General features: G+C 53.2%; 3 protein-coding genes across 9 annotated transcripts in view; 1 reads left to right on the top strand and 2 right to left on the bottom strand.

Annotated features, from left to right (window-relative positions):
* ANKRD39 (ankyrin repeat domain 39) overlaps positions 1–9,750 on the bottom strand; it is a 30,233-nt gene extending 20,483 nt beyond the window's left edge. For both annotated transcript variants that reach the window (XM_066377636.1, XM_066377635.1), the window contains exons 1-3: positions 9,614–9,750; positions 3,563–3,666; positions 2,312–2,515 (exon numbers count right to left, since the gene is read on the bottom strand). In XM_066377636.1, coding sequence (XP_066233733.1) covers positions 2,312–2,515; positions 3,563–3,666; positions 9,614–9,701 — 396 coding nt within the window. In that variant the 5' untranslated portion in view covers positions 9,702–9,750. The remainder of the gene's footprint in view (positions 1–2,311; positions 2,516–3,562; positions 3,667–9,613) is intronic.
* Positions 1–22,103, top strand: part of FER1L5 (fer-1 like family member 5) — a 283,372-nt gene that overhangs the window by 224,668 nt on the left and 36,601 nt on the right. The window lies entirely within an intron of this gene.
* On the bottom strand, positions 10,980–21,419 carry SEMA4C (semaphorin 4C). 6 transcript variants are annotated; one of them, XM_066377660.1, is made up of 15 exons: positions 21,281–21,419; positions 18,810–18,955; positions 16,855–17,003; positions 16,445–16,507; positions 16,172–16,270; positions 15,986–16,082; positions 15,750–15,866; positions 15,496–15,647; positions 15,223–15,398; positions 14,781–14,925; positions 14,467–14,689; positions 14,261–14,373; positions 12,954–13,111; positions 12,795–12,865; positions 10,980–12,668 (listed from the first exon to the last, which is right to left on the bottom strand). In XM_066377660.1, the coding sequence occupies exons 2-15, from the start codon at positions 18,910–18,912 to the stop codon at positions 11,836–11,838; spliced, it is 2,499 nt and encodes an 832-aa protein (XP_066233757.1). In that variant the 5' UTR covers positions 18,913–18,955; positions 21,281–21,419; the 3' UTR covers positions 10,980–11,835. The 6 variants fall into 6 exon arrangements, with proteins under 6 accessions (XP_066233757.1, XP_066233753.1, XP_066233756.1 ...); XM_066377656.1 differs by lacking the exon at positions 21,281–21,419 and adding an exon at positions 20,838–20,975; XM_066377659.1 differs by lacking the exon at positions 21,281–21,419 and adding an exon at positions 20,838–20,970 and having other exon boundaries at positions 18,810–18,952.

Genomic DNA, 22,103 nt, shown 5'->3' with positions numbered 1-22,103 from the left:
AGCCAAGGCACATACAAGAAGCAACTACTTTAAGTTGATATTTGAGGCTCCTCCCCCCTTCTCTCTCTCCCTCCCTCTCTTCCTTTCTCCTCTTTCTAAAATCAATAAATGAAATTGTTTTTTAAAAAAGTGAGATTTTTGCCCTGGCCGGTTGGCTCAGTGGTAGAGCGTCGGCCTGGCGTGCAGAAGTCCCGGGTTCGATTCCCGGCCAGGGCACACAGGAGAAGCGCCCATCTGCTTCTCCACCCCTCCCCCTCTCTTTCCTCTCTGTCTCTCTCTTCCCCTCCCGCAGCCGAGGCTCCATTGGAGCAAAGATGGCCCGGGCACTGGGGATGGCTCCTTGGCCTCTGCCCCAGGCGCTGGAGTGGCTCTGGTCGCGGCAGAGCGACGCCCCGGAGGGGCAGAGCATCGCCCCCTGGTGGGCAGAGCGGTCGCCCCCTGGTGGGCATGCCGGGTGGATCCTGGTCGGGCGCATGCGGGAGTCTGTCTGACTGTCTCTCCCCGTTTCCAGCTTCGGAAAAATACAAAAAAAAAAAAAAAAAGTGAGATTTTTACTGAAGCAAAAGAAGTTTCAGCCACCTGTTTTATTGTTAAATTATGCAGATAACTACTTAAATATTTATATTTTAATATTCACATCCAGAAATGTGTTTCATAAGCTACGATATTCTTTTTTAGCTTCACCTGTGGTGGCACAGTGAATAGAGAGCCCACCTGGAAGGGTAAGGTTGCCAGTTTGAAACCCAGGGCTTGCCCAGTCAAGGCACATATGACAAGCAACCAATGAACAGCTACAATGAAACAACTACTCATCCCCCTACCCTCTTCTCTCTGTAAAATCAATAAACAAAATCTTTAAAAAAATAAAGGTATTTAAAAAAAAATTTTTTTATTGATTGATTTTAGAGAGGAAGAGAGAAACAGAGAGAAACACTGATCTGTTTCTGTATGTGCCTCCACTGGGGATCAAACTGGCAACCTTTGTGTATGAGAAAGACACTCTAACCAACTGAGCTATCTGGCCAGGGCAAGAATATTCTTTTTTGTGCTTCTGGTTGTAAATAAACAAGTTAAAAAACAAAAAAGACAAATGGAAAGGTAGGAAGAGTTAACCCCAAGCCTGGTGAGCCAGTTCAATGACTTGGTACAGCTTCTGAAGGAGTCTAAGTTATGCCGTGATCAGAACTGCTTTTTAAAACCATCACTCTGGAGTAAAACAAGTGAAGAAAATTTACGCACACATCCAATAAGTTTTCATAAACCACTTCTCAAAGATAAATAAGAAATGGGTAAACATGTTTGCCTTAAGGGAGGGATCTAGAAGACGGGCTAGAGAGTGAAGGGACTCATGTTCCCAGCATACCGCCTGTACCCCTCCACCTGTCCACCACATGTAGGCACTTCTCATCAGAAGCACAGTGAAATGATCAGTCTAGCACAGCACGGCCAGGGGACTACAGGGACAGGTGAGAGTAGGCGCAAGTTTCAAGAAATCATATAGAAAAGCCTTCATGATAAATACCACTGAAGGAAAGGAATGACACTGTACATTTAATTCCAACTTACATGCACAGGAAAAACGCTGGGAAATTATACATTAATCCTAAAATGATGAGATGTGAGCACTGAGATTAACATGATTTTTATCTCTGGCCTGACAGCTTGGTTGGTTATAACACTGTCCCGAAGTGCAGAGGTTGCCAGTTCGATTTCCAGTCAGGGCACATACAGAACAGATTGATGTTCCTGCCTCTCACTCGCCCTTCCTCTCTCTCTAAAAAATCAATAAGAAATTAACATTTAAAATTAATTTAGCCTGAACTGTGGTGGCAGTGGATAAAGTGTTGACCTGGAATGCTGAGGTCACCAGGCTTGCCCAGTCAAGGCACATTCGACAAGCAACTACATGTTGATGCTTCCCACTCCACTGCCCTGCCCCCCTTCTCTCTCTTTCTGAAATCAATAAATAATATAAAATAAAATGATTTTTACTTTCCACTTTATGCTTTTCCATTTTCCCCATAATTTATATGGTGAACATGTTATATACCTTTATAAAGACGAAGAACAAGTTTTTTTTTTTTAATTTATTCATTTTTAGAGAGGAGAGAGAGAGGGAGAGAGAGAGAGAGGAGAGAAAGACAGAGAGAGAAGGGGGGAGGAGCTGGAAGCACCAACTCCCATATGTGCCTTGACCAGGCAAGCCCAGGGTTTTGAACCGGCGACCTCAGCATTTCCAGGTCGACGCTTTATCCACTGCGCCACCACAGGTCAGGCTAAGAACAAGTTTTTGAAGGGGTGAGGGGCATACCTTATGTAGACTAGTCATGCCATCATCATCTACCAGTCTCGGGTTGGACCCATGTGAGAGCAGAAGCTGTGCAATCTCAGTGTGCCCACAGTAGCTCGCCCGGTGTAGGGCGGTAGCACCCCCATGTGTCTGGGCATCACACTTGGCCCCACTTTCCAGCAGGAACTGGCATACTGCATAGTGCCCATTGCGGCTGGCATAGTGCTGCAGGAAACAGAGACCAAGATCAGACTGTAGAACCAAGCTGGCAACGGGGTGGTGGGCCATTGGCCCTGGGTAGAGGCTAGAGGCTTGGATCCCCCAGGGGCTACTCAATCAGCTGTGTGACCTAGGCAAATGTCTTCAAGTCTGACATCAGTTTCCTCAATCATTTTTACATCAGAGAATTGCTATGAAAATGAAATTAAATAACTAATGTAAATCACGTACACTAATTTTTTTTTTAATTTTATTTATTCATTTTTAGAGAGGAGAGAGAGAGGGAGAGAGAGAAACAGAGAGAGGGAAGGGGGGAGGAGCTGGAAGCATCAACTCCCATATGTGCCTTGACCAGGCAAGCCCAGGGTTTCGAACCGGCGACCTCAGCATTTCCAGGTCGACGCTTTATCCACTGCGCCACCACAGGTCAGGCCCATGTACGCTAATTTAAAAAAACCTAGCCTGACCTGTGGTGGCACAGTGGATAGAGCATTGACCTGGAAAGCTGAGGTCGCTGGTCCAAAACCCTGGGCTTGCCTGGTCAAGGCACATACCAGAAACAAGTACAAGTTGATGCTTCCCACTCCTCTTTCACTTTCTCTCTCTCTCTCTCTCAAAATCAATAAATAAAATCATTTAAAAAAAATAAATGGCTTGACCAGGTGGTGGCACAGTGGATAGAGCGTCGCAGAGGACTGGGACGCAGAGAACCCAGGTTTGAAACCCCGAGGTTGCCAGCTTGAGCACAGGCTTATCTGTTTGAGCAAGGCTCACCAACTTGAGCCTAAGGTCGCTGGCTTGAGCAAGAGGTTACTTGCTCTGCTGTAGCACCCCCACCCCGTCAAGGCACATATGAGAAAGCAATCAATGAACAGTAAAGGTGCTGCAACGAAGAATTGATGCTTCTCATCTCTCTCCCTTACTGTCTGTCGGTCCCTCTCTGTCAGACAATCAATCAATCAATCAATCAATAAGAAAAAAGGGAGGGAGAAGACAAAGGTAAACCTCGATCCTGCTCAGAGAACAGGGGATTCCAAGTTCCTCCCAGCTCACCAGAGCTGTGTAGCCGGCCAAGTCGGGCTGACTAGGGTCCGTTTCCTTCTGGATTAAATACTTCACTCGGCCCAGGTCTCCATTCAAGGCTGCTGACCAGATTCCTGTGGAAAGACAACCAAAGTACTGAATGATGCCGAGGATCTAATGTTTCCTTTAGCCCTTAGCCTCCATTTTCTCAACCATAAAATTGGTGAGAAATGGATGTTTTGTTAATATTCATTCAACAAATATTAACTGAGCACCTCCTCTGTGCCAAGGATTGTCCTAGGTGCTGGGACCCACAGACTTGTCTGATGAGGGCAGGAGAATTGGGCAGACATAGAAACCGCTTCTCCCCACCTCAAGTACACAAATGTTGAGCAATGTTTAAAATGTTTGAATATATAGTCAAATTCGAAAGCACAAAAAGGACACCACCAGATGCCAGAACAAGGTGAAGACCACAGCCAAAGTGGTGAGCAATCAATGCATCTGTAGGATCCAAAGAGTCCTCAGAATGAGATACACACTTCAGGGGCTTTTGCTCCAATGCCGGAGCATAGTCTGAAGCAAATGCTGCAGCCCACATGTGTGGCAGGGAACTAGACGATACTCTGTGCACAAAGCCAGAAGGAAGAACCTCATGTATGAACTGGACTGAAAACTATCCACTCTCCTGCTGTGAGTATACAGCAGGAAACAAACCCAAGCCCTTCATGCATTCTACCTACTATGCGCCTGGCGCTATTCTGGATAGTAAGTCAGCTGAGAGTAAAAGACCCCTCCCCCAAATTTGGGTCTTCTGGAGCTTATATTCTATTTAAAGGAGAGAGACAAGGAAAAATACATATTTATGAAATAAGTCAGGTGGTACTAAGTGCTATGAAGAAAAATAAGGGCTCTGGCCAGTTGGCTCAGTGGTAGAGCGTTGACCTGGCGTGCAGGAGTCCCAGGTTCGATTCCCGGCCAGGGCACACAGGAGAAGCGCCCATCTGCTTCTCCACCCCTCCCCCTCTCCTTCCTCTCTCTCTCTTCCCCTCCCGCAGCCAAGGCTCCATTGGAGCAAAGTTGGCCCGGGCGCTGAGGATGGCTCTGTGGCCTCTGCCTCAGGCGCTAGAATGGCTCTGGTTGCAACAGAGCAATGCCCCAGATGGGCAGAGCATCGCCCCCTGGTGGGCATGCCGGGTGGATCCCGGTCGAGCGCATGCAGGAGTCTGACTGCCTCCCTGTTTCCAAATTCAGAAAAATTAAAAAAAAAAAAAAAAAAAAGGAAGAGAAGGGGTATAGGTGGTGGGATGGCATCTCTGATAAGCTGGCACTTGAACAGAAATCTAAAGGAAATTTGAACAGAAATCTAACCATTTGAATAGATGTTAGAAGACAGCAAAGGCAGAAGAAATCTCAAAAATTAGATGCCCTGACCTATACAATTTAGAGGTGTGGGACTTATTTCTACCCACATTACCATTAGAGAGCAAAGCCCCAAACTAAGACTCTCATAAAACTAATCCAGACAATTGAACCCTATACAGGCCAGGCAGAGGTAACTTTTACTTATTTATTCATTTTAGAGAGGAGAGAGAGGGAGAAGGGGCAGGAAGAATCAACTCCCATATGTGCCTTGACCAGGCAAGCCTAGGGTTACAGAGGCAACTTTTTTTCTCTTTGTATTTTTCTTAAGTTAGAAACAGGGAGGCAGTCAGACAGACTCCCGCATGCACCCGACTGGGATCCACCAGGCATGCCCACCAGGGAGCAATGCTCTGCCCATCTGGGCCGTCGCTCTGTTGCAACCAGGGCTATTCTAGTGCCTGAGGCAGAGGCCATGGAGCCATCCCCAGCGCCCGGGCCAACCTTGCTCCAATGAAGCCTTGGCTACGGGAAGGGAAGAGAGAGACAGAGAGGAAGGAGAGGGGGAGGGGTGGAGAAGCAGATGGGCGCTTCTCCTGTGTGCCCTGGCTCCGGGACTCCTGCACGCCAGGCCAACGCTCTACTACTGAGCCAACCGGCCAGGGCCCAGAGGCAACTTTTAAAAACGCCCCACAGCCTGATCTGTGGTGGCACAGTAGATGAACCTGGAATGCTGAGATTGACGGTTCATTACCCCGGGCCTGTCTGGTCAAGGCAAATATGAGAAGCAAACACTACAAGTTGATGCTTTCTACTCCTCACCCCCTTTTTCTCTCTCCTCTCTCTAAAATCAATAAATAAAAACCTTAAAAACACAAAAATATATACCCCATAAGGATGCTTCCATTAGCCAGCAAAGGTATGTATGGGGTTCTCCTACAAAAGAGGACCTCACCCCCCACCCACAGTGAGCTCAAGATTAGAAGCTGGTAAACATGAACAGATCCATTGCCAAGCAAGACATTCAGCAAAATGAGAAAATATAGCCTTGGTCAGACAGCTCAATTGTCTAGTGTTGTTCTGATACGCAAAGGTTGTGGGTTTGATATTTGGTCAGGGCACATATAGGAAGAGATCGATATTTCTGTCTTTCACCCTTTCTCTAAAATTTAAAAAAGGGAGAGAGAGAGAGAGAGAATGCGTGCTCCAAAAACTAGCCATAATAGTGCAATTTAAGACATTATTTGGGGGGGGGGGCGAGAGGAGGATGGGGGGGAACACACAGATTGACAGGAAGGGAGAGACATAAGCATCAACTTGTGGCACTTTAGTTGTTCATTGATTGCTTTTTCATATGTGCCTTGACTAGGGGCTCCAACTGAGCTTGTGATGCCTTGCTCAAGCCAGCGACCTTGGGCTTCAAGCCAGTAACATTTGAGACCAAGCCAGTGACCATGGGGTCATGTCTATGATCCCACATGCAAGCCAGCAACTCCACACTCAAGCTAGATAGGCCGAAAGATGAGCTTGCCTGACACAAAAGTCAATAAATTAAAATGAAGAATCACTAAAATAAAACAACAATAATAGATGATTCAACAGTACTGCAGACCCAGTTGAAGAGAGAATTAATAATTTGTAAATCACCCAGAATGCAGAATAGTATAGAGAAAAATATTACAGAAATAAAGAAACATAGAAGTCACAATGTACCAAAACATATCTAATATTGGTTTCAAAAATAAAAAGAGGTAATGTTTTAAGAGAATTATTCTTTAGTAAAGAAAAAAAACAAATTCTCAGATGAAAAATCACATTAAACCCCAAGGAGGGTTGGGCCTGTGGTGCTGCAGTGGATAGAGTTTGAACTGGAAAGCTGAGGTCACGGGTTTGAATCCCTGGGCTTGCCTGGTCAAGGCACATACAACAAGCAAGCAATGAACAACTTAAAGTAAAGCAACTATGAGTTGATACTTCTTGCCCCGCTCTCTTCTTTTTACAAAATCAATAAATAAAATCTTAAAAAAAAAAAAAAATCCCAAGGAGGATTAATAAAAACAAATTTGGCATGGTGATTGAACATCAAGGAAAAAAAAAGTTACAAAAAAGAAAAAAAATCTTCACTCACTTAAGAATTACAAACAGCCAGACCAGGCGATGGTGCAGTGGATAGAGCGTCAGACTGGGATGTGGAGGACCCAGGTTCGAGACCCCCCAGGTCGCCAGCTTCAGCGCGGGCTCATCTGGTTTGAGCAAGGCTCACCAGCTTGGACCCAAGGTTGCTGGCTGGAGCAAGGGGTTACTTGGTCTGCTGTAGCCCCCCAGTCAAGGCACATATGAGAAAGCAATCAATGAACAACTAAGGTGTCACCGCGAAAAACTGATGATTGATGCTTCTCATCTCTATCCGTTCCTGTCTGTCCCTGTCTATTCCTCTCTCTGACTCTCTGTCTCTGTAAAAAAATAATAGTAAAAATAAAAAAATAAATAAGAAAAAGAATTACAAACAGATTATCAGCAGATTCTCTTTTTTTTTTTTTAAGGTTTTAAGGTTTTGTTTTTTTTATTTTTAACAAGAGTAGGGAGATACAGAGGCAGACTCCCACATGCGCCCCTACCGTTGGGGGACCTCATCTGGGACCAATGCTCTGCTTATCTGAGGCTGCTCCCAACCAACCTATTTTTAGTGCCTGAGGTGGAGGCTCCATGGAGCCATCCTCAGTACCTGGGGGATATGCTTGAATCATTTGAGCCATGGCTGCAATGAGGGGAGAGGAACAAAGAGAAAGGGGGGGGGCAGAAAGAGAGAGAAGGGAAGGGGAGAGAAACAAATGGTCTCTTCTCCTGTGTGCCCTGACCAGGAATTGAGCCCAGGACTTCCATATGCAATCAGATTTCTTAACAGCAGCAGCAGGTACAAGAAGACAAAAGTATATTTCTAAAGGATTGAGGGGAAAAAAAGAACTGTCAACCTAGAATTTCATACCAGCTAAGCTACCCCTCATGTGTGTGTAAGGGAGCATGCTCACTGAAAAAACTATTAAAGGATATAACTTCAGGAAAAAGAAAAATGAACCCAGAAAGAAGATGTGAAGGGGAAAATGAAAAAAACAAAAAAATATAAGCCATGGCCAGCTAGCTCAGCAGTAGTGTCAGCTGGGTATGTGAAAGTCCGGGGTTCGATTCCCAGTCAGGGCACACAGGAGAAGCACCCATCTGCTTCTCCACCCTTCCCCCTCTACTTTCTCTCTGTCTCTCTCTTCCCTTCCTGCAGCCAAGGCTCCACTGGAGCAAAATTGGCCCAGGCGCTGAGGATGGTTCCATGGCCTCTGCCTCAGGCTCTAGAATGGCTGTGGTTGCAATGAAGCAACGCCCCCTGGTGGGCATGCCGGGTGGATCCCGGTCGGACGCATGTGGGAGTCTGTCTCTCTTATCAGCTTCTTATTTAAAAAAAAAAATACCAAAAAAAAAAAAAAAAAGGATAAAGACTTTTTCCATGTGTGCAAAATAGATAATGAGCAAAAAACACAGGCACACCTTGTGCTGTACTTCACAGACGTGTATTTTACAAATTGAAAGCAAGACCCTCCATCAGCAAAAATATTTCAACCTGCTTTATTGAGATACTCCCTTTTTACAGTGGTCTGGAATCAAACTTGCAGTATCTCCAAGGTGTGCCTGTAGTATCGGATTGTAAAATCTGCTCTGATGAAAGCAAGGTGATCTATATCACAGTAAACTGGAGGGGAAGGGGCCCTACTTTGCATAGAGCAATATTTCTTTCTCAAGAACAGCATACCTGAGAGTTTGGGCCAGATAACCCTGTAATCAGGAGCTGTCCTGTGCATTGTGGGCTGCATGCAGCATCCCTGGTCTCTATCTACTGGAGGCCTGCAGCACAAAATGAAATGTCTCTAGACACTGTCAAAGCCCCTTATGGGACAGAATTATCCCAGGTGAGAACTACTAGTTCTCACTATTAAAGGAGTGGTGGGAGCCTGACCAGGCGGTGGCGCAATGGATAGAGCGTTGGACTGGGATGAAGAGGACCCAGGTTCGAGACCCCAAGGTTGCCAGTTTGAGCGCGGGCTCATTTGGTTTGAGCAAAGCTCACCAGCTTGGACCCAAGGTCGCTGGCTCGAGCAAGGGGTTACTTGGTCTGCTGTAGCCCCACAGTCAAGGCACATATGAGAAAGCAATCAATGAACAACTAAAAGTGCCACAACGAAAAACTAATGATTGATGCTTCTCATCTCCGTTCCTGTCTGGTCAGTCCCTATCTATCCCTCTCTCTGACTCTCTCTCTGTTTCTGTAAAAAAAAAAAAGGGGGGGGGGGGTGGGAGAGGTGGAAGAAAAAAGGCAGGTGCGAAAAAAGGTATTACTTCTCTAGGCCTCACGGTAGGGTGGCCGGCGCGAGGACCACCTTGGCAGTATCTAGCGCACACAGGGCCGACAGAGCGGCTCAGAAACTTAGTCCCGGCACAGTGCGGCCTCTTGCCCCGCAGCTCCATCCATCTCGTCGGCGCAGATCCCCAGCCGCCCCTCTCCGACACCCAAGCAGGCCGGAATCCCCACGTCCCGCTGGGCTCCGCCTCCCTCCCCCCACGCCGGTCGGGTCGGTCGGCGTTTCCAGTGGCTGAGCTCAAGGTAGGCCCGGGCGAGCTCTCGGTGACCTGGGACCGGGACCATGCCATGCCCTCGGGCCGCGACCGCCTCACCTCTTTCGAAGTCCATCTCGTCCAGCGTCTGCTGTGCGCTAGAGTGGGTACAGCAGGGCCGCTCGGCGCACGGCCCGGGAGCAGCCATACTGTCCTCCGAGCCTCCCGGCTGTTGGACGGGCACGCGCGCGGCCGGCCGCGAGACCTGACCAGTTGGCGACCGCGGTCCCGCCGACCAGTTAGGTGCCTGGCCTCTCGCGCGGGAGCCAATCGGGCGGCGGGGCGGGACCCGGGCTGCGAGCTTCACCCTAGAGGACCGTATGGGGGCGCCCGAGGCTCAGCGGAGACTGCGGCGTCAAGGACCGGGACCCACGGCCTGGGAAGAGCGGCGCCGGGGTCGTGGCCGCGGAGCGGGGTTCTTATGTGTGGCACGCCGGAGCCAGCCCTCCAGGACTTTCGTGTCCCCGAGGCTCCCATGGGAAGGAAGGTGCCGCCCCCAGGTCCTTCCCCCAACTTTCCGCACCATGGCCATTTGAAAGGTCTTAACGACATCCTAACTCCTCATGCTCTTCTGGCCCATTTAAAAAAAATTAATTTCTTGAAACCCGTGGTAGGCAGGTGCCACCAGGAGCAACTGTAAAGCCCGAGGTCAGGGACAGGGCCTTGAGTTGTGTGGAACCCCCTACCCCACAGTGGCCGCCTAGTTCCCGGAATCAGGCTTCCCACGTCAATACTTTGCAGATCCCAGCGGGTCTTTTACAGCCAGGACACTTGGGGCTGCAGCCTGCTCTGGCCACAGCAGACCACCACACTAGTCACGTGTACAGGACACTTAACCTCCACTGCCTATTCGTGGGCAATTTACACAACCCAGGCTGGCTTGTCTTTCTTAAAAATATTGTGCCGAGACCACTCCTTCCATAGGACAGTGGCTTGGTGCGTGCTAGGTGGCCCTGGGTCAAGTTTTAGGTTCCATGAAGCTGAAGCATGCCTGAAGAGTAGAAGGCTGAAATAACCTTTCCTCCCCCTAATTTAGTTGGGAGCCCCAGGCTCACAGCCAGTACACACACCCTTAAACTGCTTCCAGGAAGTTCCCCTCCTTCCACCCTCACTCCCAGTTCCCCTTCCCAGAGTTCTGGGAAGTCAGTTCCTCTCCTACTTTGACTCCCAACTCCCTGACTTATCCTTTTGGCCAGAAGCCAAGGCTGGCTCCCAATAGGCCTTGGTCCTGGTCTGGTTCCCAGCCCCACAGCCACCACCGTGGGGAAACACTGGAGTCTGGGCTGTTGCCTGCCAGAAGGGCACAGGCAGATGGGGACCACAGAAGGCTCAGCTGCCCCAGAACTATGGGAGGTGGGGTGGTCTGGCCTGACTCAACCCTTGCCTCCTGGCACCCAAGTTTTAGCTCATGTCTCATTCCAGTAAGTTTCATTTTCTCCATTTTATTTGTCAATATAAAAATACTCAAATATTTACAACAAATAAATACGTGGAGACACAATAAGTTACACTGTTAAGATCCCTCCTCCAGGGCTGGGAGAGGATATGCATATCCACAGCATGCCCAACCTCTCTCCCCTCCCCCCACACCTCTCCCAGTCCTGTAAGGCAGGACAAGTATAAAATACCACTGAACCCAGGGCCAAGTGGGAGGCCCCTCCCACCCTTCCCCCCAAACACACAGGAGGCTCCACTCCCTCCCCCAAACCCTGAAAACATTCACAACCCTAAGAGCAGGACTAGGCCCACCCCAGAGCCCTGCCCTCCCCCCAGGGGTGCAGCACCCAGCCCAGCCCACCCCCATATGTACATCCCTGCCCCTCCCTGGGGACAGTTGGGGGTAAGAAAAACAAAGTGATCAACCCCTTCCCCTTCATAGCTCCAATTACTCACCAGAAGGACCCCAGGCCAAGGGAAGACTTCACAGAAACAGGAAGACTGTGCCACACAAACACACCCACGTGCACGCACACACACATACACAAACACACCCATTTCTCCAATCTGTCTTGAAGTTTTGGCTGCTGGGGTCCCACATGTCCGTGATTCACAGCCCCTCACAGAGAGGAGGAAGACGCCTTCTGGGCGGCTAGTGCCTTGGTGAGCCACACCAAGTGGCAGTGCCCATGCTGAGTAGAGCAGGTCCTCATGGGCGAGCAGGTGCTTGGCAGGGTCTGTCCCAGTTGAGCAGGTGCCCGCGCCATGTCCCTGAGGTAGCTGGTGCCTGTGCAAATGTAGGAGCCTCGGCTCCCAGAATGCCCCGCTGATGTGATGGGCGTCCCTCATACTGAGGACTCCTCGGGGTTGGAGTCTGGCAGAGGCTGACGCTGATGTAGTTTGCGCCTCAGTTCATCTGCCAGCTCAGGCAGAGGGTGCCCAAGCCCCTCACCGTGGTCCTCTCCGCCTAGCTGTAAGCGCACGTAACCATTGGCATTTGAGTTCCGCCCACCCCCCAGATGAAGCCGAGTTGGGGATGGCAGGGGCTGGCCAGGGATGCCAGGAGGCGGGGAAGGGGGCCCAGCCCCAGGCTGGCACCGGGCGTGTCCAGGCACAATCTTGAGAGAGCCATCTGAATAGTAGTAGCCAACAGGGTCCCAGAGTTTCTCATCAGTCTCGGGGCCAGGGCGGAAAGGAGGACTGGTGGGCTCCTTGGGAAGCTCCAGAGGGTACACCAGGGTCCTCTCTGCTGCCTTAGCACCTTTCTCCAGCTCCTCCCGCAGCCGACGGCGCAATGACAAAACGAGCAGCAGCAGCACCAGGCACACGGCCCCCAGGGCCACCACTGCCAGCCACACCAGCCCCAGGTTTTCCAAGGGTGCCCGGGCCTCCAGGGTCAATGAAGGGCCTGCCACCACAGCAACCAGGTAGCCTTCGGCAGCCAGCCGTGCCCCCTGCTCCTCCGAAAAGCAGTGGTAGGCCCCAGCATGGCGAGGCTGGGCGGCCATCACAACCAGGGCCTGTAGTCGAGCATCATAGAGGAAGGAACCAGGCTGTTCTGCAGGTAGGTCCCGGCCCGCAAAGGTCCATCGGGCATGGGCGAGGTTGGAAGACAGGCGGCAGGGCAGCACCAGATCTGTGCCCACCACCACTGTGATGTTTTTGGGCGTGAGCCTGGCTGCAGTGGCCGGGAAAGGAGAGGGAGCAGGGTTAGTGCAGGAAACCCAGGGCCAAGGTGAGGTGCAGACATTCCAGCCCTGGCCCAGGGCCTATACCACTTGGAGGAAGACAAAAGACAGCTCACCTTTCTTACTGCCACGGAAGTTACATATGCCTGAGGTGTCTGAGATTGTCACTTGCTGGATCAGCAGGGACCTGGTTGGGAAAGCAGGGTCTATCAGCATCCCAGTGCCAACCACTTGCCCTGCCCTCCTGGTCCCAACAGGAGCAGAGCCCTGCTCACCTAGAGTGGCCAGCGACAGCCACACAGCGGCTGGTATTGACACTCCAGGCACAGTAGGGGTCTCGAGCGAGGATGCAGTCTGCACAGGAACGATACTTCATGCAGTCAGCCAGGGGCAGCTGAACCAGCTGTGAGTGGGAACCTGCAAACACCAGCTTCTGCGAGAGAAGCAGTGGGCATAGGAGGAGGGTCAGCCAGACCCAGACACAGCCTGGACACAGATGGGACTCCTGGAGGGAGCACAGAGCAAAAGGAGCCAAAAGAAAGGAGAGCTAGGCCCTGGCCGGTTGGCTCAGCGGTAGAGCGTCGGCCTGGCGTGCGGGGGACCCAGGTTCGATTCCCGACGCGCCCATTTGCTTCTCCACACCCCCCCCCTCCTTCCTCTCTGTCTCTCTCTTCCCCTCCTGCAGCCAAGGCTCCATTGGAGCAAAGATGGCCCGGGCGCTGGGGATGGCTCCTTGGCCTCTGCCCCAGGCGCTAGAGTGGCTCTGGTCGCGGTAGAGCGACGCCCCGGAGGGGCAGAGCATCGTCCCCTGGTGGGCAGAGCGTCACCCCTGGTGGGCGTGCCAGGTGGATCCCGGTCGGGCCCATGCGGGAGTCTGTCTGACTGTCTCTCCCCGTTTCCAGCTTCAGAAAAATAAAATTTAAAAAAAAAAAAAAAAGAAAGAAAGGAGAGCTAAGGATAGAAATCTAAGGACCAAAGAACCCATAGAGGGCTTACAAGCCAGATACCATCCTAGCACCTTATAGATGTGACCTTTTTAGAAAGGAACAGCAGCCCTGTGGGAATGATTATAATCACCCACATAGATACACGCACTCAACAGCTCCAGTGCAGTATAAATAGTGCAGGAAGTATGTTTTCTGCAAGGCTCGTCAGCCCTCACAATAGTACCAGCATAGCATAAGGTGTTTTCCTGTTTGCATGGTGATTGCCAACCTGTTTCTTCAACCACAGACTTTCTTTCTGCCATTATTTCATGTTCTGGGAACAGTTTGAGCCAAAATAGTTGGTAAAAGGCAAGCAAGAGAAAGGTTAGGGTGCAACAGGTTAGAAGAGGGTAAGATGCCAACAGCACCTCAGGGAAGTGGGAAGGCATGGGGGTTGGGACTGTGGGGGGCAATGCTGCCACACAGGGACCTGGCCATATACTGGACCTAGGAGCACAGGATCCATAAGAACTCTGACTTCCTGGAACTCGCCCTAAGCCAAGTAAGGTGTGCCTGAGTGCCTCCCAGACTTGAATGGGCCAAGCATAAGACTAGGGAAAGTAGAGAAACAGCTGTGGGTGAGGCCTGATTATTACCTTGCTCCGGGACAGAACCAGGCTTTTCATGGGCTCCTGGTCAAACACCTGCAGCTCCTCGATCATGTGGACCCAGGGCCCCAGGCTTACTGCCTTAAGCAGCCAGCCGTCTCCTATGGGGGTTGGGGAAGGACAGATGTCAACAAGAGGGCACATAGGCCTTTAGCCAGCCTCCAGTAGCCAGGCCGACATGCCCACGTGTCTACCTGTGCCAATGAACAGCACTGTATAGGAGGCTCCATCAAGCCCCATGACCCGGTCAGCCACCAGGTGGGTGAAGTTGGTGTTCTTCTTTACAAGCAGGGGTCGGCCCAAGTGAGGCCTGACCTGTTCTTCCATCAGCGGGTGTTTCTTGATGAAGTTGAGGGTGTTGTCAGGCAGCTCCAGAGAACTGGTATAGCCATGGTGACGGTGCCAGTCGTTGATGCACTGGGGGGTTGGGGTTGGGGGGAGAGCGGTCAGCCTATGGGAATGGCACTAGAGCTGAGGGCAGCAATGCACCCTTTCCTAGATGACTCACCGAGCCTGGTCGTGGGCTGGGTACTGGGTCAGTATAGCGGCCCCACTTCTGGGACTGCTCACGGTACTCCTTGTAGGGACCCTCGAATACCCTCTGGATATCTTCCAACCGGTACTCGCAAACTGCTGACAGGTCCACATCGCCCCTGTCACAGTAAGGGAGAGGTCTCAAAGGTCAGGCTTGGTGCCCACTTTACTCCAGCTCAGGGCATACAGGGGGAAGGCAGGGCTCAGTACGAAGTGGTGATGGACATGCACAATGTAATGGTAGCTCAAGTGCCACCAGGGGCAGGGCACTGGCCCATCTCCCACTGGAAGCATATGCCCAACACCCTCCTTGACTTCCAGAAAATTAGCCAGCTGGGCCTACCCAGAGGTCTGCACTATATCACCCCTAACTTAATGACCTGCTCCTCCCACCCCAAGATTCCTGGTCAGCTTACCAGTGTGCCCGAAAAACTGCAAAGAAGGTGGTGTTGTGCCAGGAGGTGTCCTGCAAAGTGTGCAGTGCCTGTAGCTGGTTGAGGTAGAGCTGACGATTAGGGGCCGAGCACACCAGCTGTGCCTTCAGGAAGGTGGTCCACTTCCTCTGCAGGGTCCGTGCACCCCCCAAGTCTCCCTGGCAGATGACAAGGGGACATTGGTGGTAAGCCTGGCCCAGCCAGCAGGGATCCCGCCACAGACTTCTGTGTGATCACGACCACAGACTTCTGTACCTTGCAGACTCGGGCCACACGGGCCACCACCTGCTCCATGTAGCAGCTGTACTCCAACGCCCGCTCACTGAAGAAGAAGTAGACCTTGTCGTCGTCCCCTGTGAAGCTCCCCACACTCTCTGGGACGTAGGCAGAGCCGACAAAATGAGGCTCTAAGGGAAGGGAAGGATGCTTAGCAAGGCTCTAGTGGTTCTTACCCCCTCCAAAGCTCCCCTGGTCCCCACACCAGCTCCTCAGGGCTTCTCGGAGCTCACCATTGAGCCAGAAGACCAGGTACTCTGTCTTCATGGGGTGGTGGGGCCCCATGTTACGTAGGATAACGGGCTCTGTACCCAGGAAGTTGTTGAGTGTGGCCGAGTACAGTTCGCCATCTATGGAGACAGAAGGTCAGCCAGGCCAAAGAGAAGTGAACATACACTCAGGCCATATGGTCCTGGATAGAAATAAGTCCTGGGGAACACCCCAGCCTACAGTGGGGCCGGCCACTCACCCACAAGAAGGCCAGTGTGGCCCTTAGCTGGGTCATAGGGGCACTTCCCCTTTCCATCCTCGAAGGCTCCATGCTCCAAGGTGAAGGTGACCATGTCCTGGGGCAGGGAAGAAACAGAGAGTGAGATGCAGACGACCCGGCATCCAGAGCAACACAAGGAGGGCAGAGGGGGAGCACAGCACTCACGATGTAGGTGCACTTGGGCTGGAAGGCGTAGGTACCACACACGTACAGGTGGGACGCGTTGTATGGCTGTAGAAAGCGGATGAAGTTGAGACACTCCGTCTGGGAAGAAAAATGGATCCAGTTAAAAGATGAGGGCCTGAGAATGGGGACACAAACACTGAGATCAGGACCCAGCCCCATACTGGGACAAAGGGAGCCCTGGGCAGAACATGAGCCATGAGGCCCAGCCAAAGGGAGGCAGAGTCCTGTTCTCAGTTTGTCCCAAGCACCCACCTGGTTATTTTTCCCTTTCTGGATGCACTCAGTCTTCTTCTCCACAGGAGCCTCCCATGAGATCTGGGGACAGGGAGGGGGCACATAAGCATCATCACAGGTACAGAGTAAGTGCCCAAGCATGGCCTGTGGCAGCCACATGGGGACATTAAGTGACAGTACATGGTCCTCACTCCTTGGGATCTTAGTTCAGCATAGGCCCCAAACGGCCCCACGACAGCAGAACCCAGTAAGTACTACAGAGAGGAAGACAACCTTGTGCACACTGCCAAACGTGGCCTTGCAGACCCAGCAAGATTCCCGAGGGGGTGGGGGTGGGCCAGCTGGGTTGAGCAGCAGCCTGACCAAGAGAAACCCCTGGGGTCCTGCCTGTCACCCACCAGTGTGCCTCCCACTCCCCCACCTCTCACCACTCCTTGTAGCTCCAGAGCCTCCACGCTGAAGGCAAACAGGGCCTCCCGGGCCCCCACGTACAGGAACTCAGTCTGCTCGGTCAGGGTCAGTGTCAGAAAGTCCTGTATGCCTGTTTGGGAGAACCGCCGCACCACTGTGGCCAGTTCTGCAGGGACAAGATAGGAGTGAGTAGGGCGGGCTTTCCTGGGGTTCCAGCCCCCCACCCCCAATCAGTCTTCCTCTATACCAGCAATTTTCAACCCGTGTGCCGCGAGAATTTTTAAAACATGCAACACCTGACTATTTAGTTGGGGGACTGACCTCTCCCCTTAGTCTGCCATATAAAAAAATGACAACAGCCAACACAATAACCATCCAGTGTGAATGAATCAAAATAATACCTATTTTTATCAGATCTGCAAAAAATATATTTTTTTGGAGTACCATAAAATTTTTGTAGTTAGTTTATGTGTATCATGAGATGAAAAAGATTAAAAATCACTGCTCCAGGCCTGACCTGTGGTGGCACAGTGGATAAAGCGTCGACCTGGAAATGCTGAGGTCGCCGGTTTGAAACCCTGGGCTTGCCTGGTCAAGGCACATATGGGAGTTGATGCTTCCAGCTTCTCCCCCCTCCTTTCTCTCTCCCTCTCTGTCTCTCTCTCTCCCTCTCTCTCTCCTCTCTAAAAATGAATAAATAAAATAAAATATTTTTTTAAAAAAATGAAAAAAAAAAATAAGAAAAATAAAAAAATCACTGCTCCATACACTGGTCTCCCGGGCCCACTTGTCTTGTCCTTGTTCCCCACATTAGGGCTATCACCCAACAAGCAATGCAGCCCAGCCCCCTGACTGGCAATAAAGGGCATTTCCTGAACTGCCACCTGGCTGATAGCTCCTACGGGTCTGCTTGGCCTTTCCCAGCCTGGGAGGAGGCAAATCTAAGCTGTGAGGAGGAAGGATATCTCAGCCACAGTTTCCGGCCAGCGGAAACCATCAGACTCATGGCTCTCACTCTGGGTCAGCAGCACCTCTGGCTGCAGAGCTGGGCAGTTTTCCTTCCCAGCTTCCTTCCTCAGCAGCCTCTTCCTCCTTTGCTCAGCAGCCCACTGCCTATATATATATCACAGTCCAGCCAGACCCCGGCCCCTAACCCAGCAGAGCAGGACATAGTGCTTTTCTTAGGGAACCCTCTACTCCATTCAAACACATCCAGGCTACTGGTACAAGGGCAGGGGAAACCGGAGGCTGGGACCAGAGATGGGGCTAGAGCCTGGGAGCTCAGAAGCCTTGCTGCCATTCACTATGCAGGGCAACAGGACATTCATATAGTCACAGGGTCCCTACACTGGCTCCCAAAATAGCTGCTGACCTGTCCTCAGGGTCCCCCTAAAACAGCTTAGTCTTTGGAGCCAAAGATGGGCCCAGGCCCAGGCTGGAAAAGGGCTTCATTAGTACCTGAGTGCAGCCTGTGGGAGGTGAGCTCATCCCAGGTCCCCAGGGGGCAGGGATGATACAAACACCTGACATCACCTCTTCGTACATGTGTGTATGTCCATAGTGAGGGCTATCAGGTCTGCTGTCCCCCATGAGCACGGGCACATACACACCCATCTTGGCCCACCAGATGGCAAGACAGGACAGCAGAGGGGGTCTATTGTTGATAAAGAGGATCCTGGGGCAGAGAGAAACACTTGGAGGGGGGAGGCACCCTTGGCTTTTATGCTTATGCTGGCTCAGGCTGTGAGACTGATGCAGAATGGTCCCTCTCCCTCGCATAACAGGGGCTGCTGGGGCCCTCAGTTACACATCTTAGAAAGCTAGGTCATATGCATAGGTGGGCCTTGAGCCTGACAGCAGAATAAAGTGGGCACATTCTAAGAGGCAATTTCTTAGCATATGTCTTTCCCCAACAACCCCTCCTGTCCCCTCCACCCAAACTCGTCTGTTTCCTCCAACTTCAGGCACTCACCCCCAGAAGATACTGTCTTCCGGGGCACCAGGTTCCACCACACCTCAGCTCCAATACAAAGGCCCCACAACCCTAGCAGCCAGACAGCCCAGTGTGGGGCCATGGCACACGACGACCAGGTTCTAAATTCCAGGCCAGCTGCCCTGCTAGAGTAAAAGAAAAGGGTCAGAATCACAGCCAGAGCAACAGACCGGAAGGGGGCCCACACAGGCGCATGCAGGAGGCACTGACAGGACAGAAGACCTGATCAGGTCTCCTCAGGAGCTCCACAATACCTCCTTGCCCCTGTTCTTGAAGCACAAACCTAGTCCCCTCATACCTGGCCCCAATGCCCACACATCCAAAGGACCATGGGGTCTCTCTTAAGGGGAGGAGCTGAATTAGCTGGGGTAGTGGACACTACAAGAAAACTCTTCTGGCCTCTAGGCCCTTCCCAACTCCCTCTCCTCAAAAGGAAGTTGTTTTAAGAAAATAAAAAGGGTAACCCTCCCCCACACAGGCAGGACTGACAGATTCTTGATGATTTCTTAAAATAACCTCTGGAAGCAGAACTTGACCCTACTGGGGCTCCAGCCAGCCCAAGACCTAGTTCTGGGAGGTGAACCCCTTAGCAGGGTGAGGGGGTATCTGGTTGGTGGGCGGTGGGGGAACTTGATGCATTAGGCGTGGGGGTCCTGCCCAGCCTCTCCCTCCCCCCAGCTCAGACAATAGCCAGGCAGCCCTAAACCCGGCTCTACACCAAAAGGGCTTAAGCAGGCCGGGGGCTGAAGAGGCCCCGCTTCCCGAGGCCCTTTGTTGCCCAAGAAGGGAGGCAGGAAGTGGAAGGGATGGGCGTGGAAGTGACCAGCGCCTCCTCCGTTCCTCAAATGGCCTGCGGGGGACACTGGCTATCGGGCTGGGGGCGGCGGGACAGGAGCAGGGCTGGTCCGATCCAGGACCCCCGGGCGGCTCCCTCAGACAGGGCGGGGAGGGGAGAAACGGCCCGGGCGGGGGCACGAGGGGGCTCCCAGTAAACCGCGCGCGGGGGGGGGGGGGGGCCCGCGCTGGGTCTGACGAGCCCTCCCACTCAGGGATCGCGCCCCCCACCCGGCCAAGCCATCTGGATTCATTTCCGGCACTCCAGGTCTTTAAGGCTGGGCACAGAGATACAGCCGGGGACCAGCTCACCCCAAAACAAAGGGTCCCCGCAAAGACCCTGTCCCTGCCCCCACCCCTCCCCCCAGCTCCGGGATTTGAATGCAAACAAAGCAGCAGCGCAGGGAGTGTGGCAGAGCCCGGCCTGCACACGCCCCCTGTCGGCCCAGGACCCAGCGTGGACAGGGCGGGAGACTGGGGACACGCTCGCGCTGCCGGTCCCCTACACTCCCTAGCCCTCCTGCTGCCCCTTACCCCAAGCCCGGCCGGACTACCCGGCGCGCTCGAATGTGCCCGCACAGCGGTGCCCCCACCACCAGCTCCTCCCAGGGCGAGGAAATCGAGCGGCCCCGAGGTGGGTGCCAGGGCGCGGAGTCCCGGCGGCAGCCCCTCACCCTTGCCCACCCCAAACGGCGGCTGCAGACTGAGCGCTCCAGGCGGGGACAAGGTGGCAGGCTAAGCTCGGGAGCTGGCTTTACAGGACGCTCCGCCTCCCGGGCGGAACAGGCTGGGGGCCACGGCGGGGAAATCCGATCCCACAACATCGGCCACGGTCCAAGCCCGCCCCAAACTTTCCGTCGGGGGTGGGGGAACTGGGGAGAGGCCGGGGCCTGGGGAGGATCCCAGCCGCGCACCCGACAGCACGAGGGAACCCTTCTCTTAGCCCCGTTCCCTGAACCAGTCCGCGCCTCCAAGACCCTCTAGGGCAGCGGGCATTCTTGCCCCGCGTTCTGCACCCTCGCAGGCAGCGTAGGAAGGATCTCGAACGGACAGCTGTTCTCTACTTTCCTGCCCCCCCAAACCCTGTCCCTTGCTCGTGAAGCGGACTCTGCCGAGTCGGGGGACAAAGCGGCGCCCCAGGCTTCGGCCCCGCGCAACCCTGGCTTCACTCACCTTCTCCTTGAGCCTGGAATCCCTGGGCGCCGCCCTCACGTTCAGCTGCGACCCAGGTCCTCCCCCGCCCACGCGCCCGCCTCCTTTGCCGCGCCTCTGCCACCGCCCCTTAGTCCAGGCTCCGCTCGGCGCCCCTAGCTCCGGCTCTCCGCGCCACCGCGGCGGGCGCCGGCTCTTTCTCTTACGGCCGCCCCTCCGCTCCTCCCCTGACGTCAGGCGGGGGAGGGGGGAGTTCGAACCGAGGCCAGGAACGGGCCCCAAAGGACCTTCCTGGAGGGGTCTGTGGCCCCCTGGCCTTCGCTTCACGCCCTGTGTTTCGGCCCCCAGTCTCTGCGCCTGCCCCTGCCCCACCGCCGGGCACCTGGGAGTCGTGGATGCACCACCGCGTCGAGAGGTGGGGTGGGGGAGGGACTCTGGGCATTGTCGGGGGTAAGGGGACTCACCCGGCCTTGTCTTTCCGAAGTGTCTCCCCAAACCCACCCCGAGCTGGGCGGCCGGGCTCCAAAAGGGACCTCAGGACGAGTGTCCGAGAGAGGGGTGCAGGGGAAACCCGGCTTCTCAGGAAAGACCAGAGTGGTCTGCCTTTTGGGCTCAACGCCCCCTGGCCCCGGCAATCAAACTGCACAGGCCTCCCCAGCCAGGAAGACCCTACCTGCGGAGGGAGACACTATGCTTGCGCTTCGCTCTACTGGCACAGAGACCCACTCGGCGCCCTTGCCCTATGACCACCCTCTACCCCGAGGGCGCGCAGGACCTACCCCCAGGTAATGACTCCTCCTGGTGCCACTGGTAGGCTGAATAACAAGTGACACGAGCCCGGATGCTCAGATGAAAGGGGCTCAGGGCAGCCACGCTGCAAATGATCTACCACCTTCAGAACTGACCGTCTCCGCCCACAGCCGCTCCCAGAAGTAACTGGTAGCTCTGGTCTCTTGGGTGCTGCTGGGTGTCGTTGCCAACTGGTCCTCCAAACTGGGAAGGTAGACAGAGGAACCCCAGATAGGGCAATACCGGGAGATAGATGCCACCACTTGGCCAGGGCTAGAGCAAAGATGAAGAGACAGGACTGGAGGCTTGGTTGGTTGCTTTAAAGCCATTGCAGCATGCAGGGGTGGGACACTTTTAGGGCCCCATCAGCAGATCTGGATTATAAATTAGCCCGGACAGAAGCTTTTGTTCTGGGTTAAAACTTGGCATCTGAAGAGCAGAGACCAGAAAAGTAGTGGAGATAACTGGGGAGGCAGCTGGGTTTGGATTCAGTAACAA

Source organism: Saccopteryx leptura, chromosome 3, assembly GCF_036850995.1.
Source record: "Saccopteryx leptura isolate mSacLep1 chromosome 3, mSacLep1_pri_phased_curated, whole genome shotgun sequence".
Lineage (NCBI taxonomy): Eukaryota > Metazoa > Chordata > Mammalia > Chiroptera > Emballonuridae > Saccopteryx > Saccopteryx leptura.
This window is presented reverse-complemented; position numbering and strand designations above follow the sequence as displayed.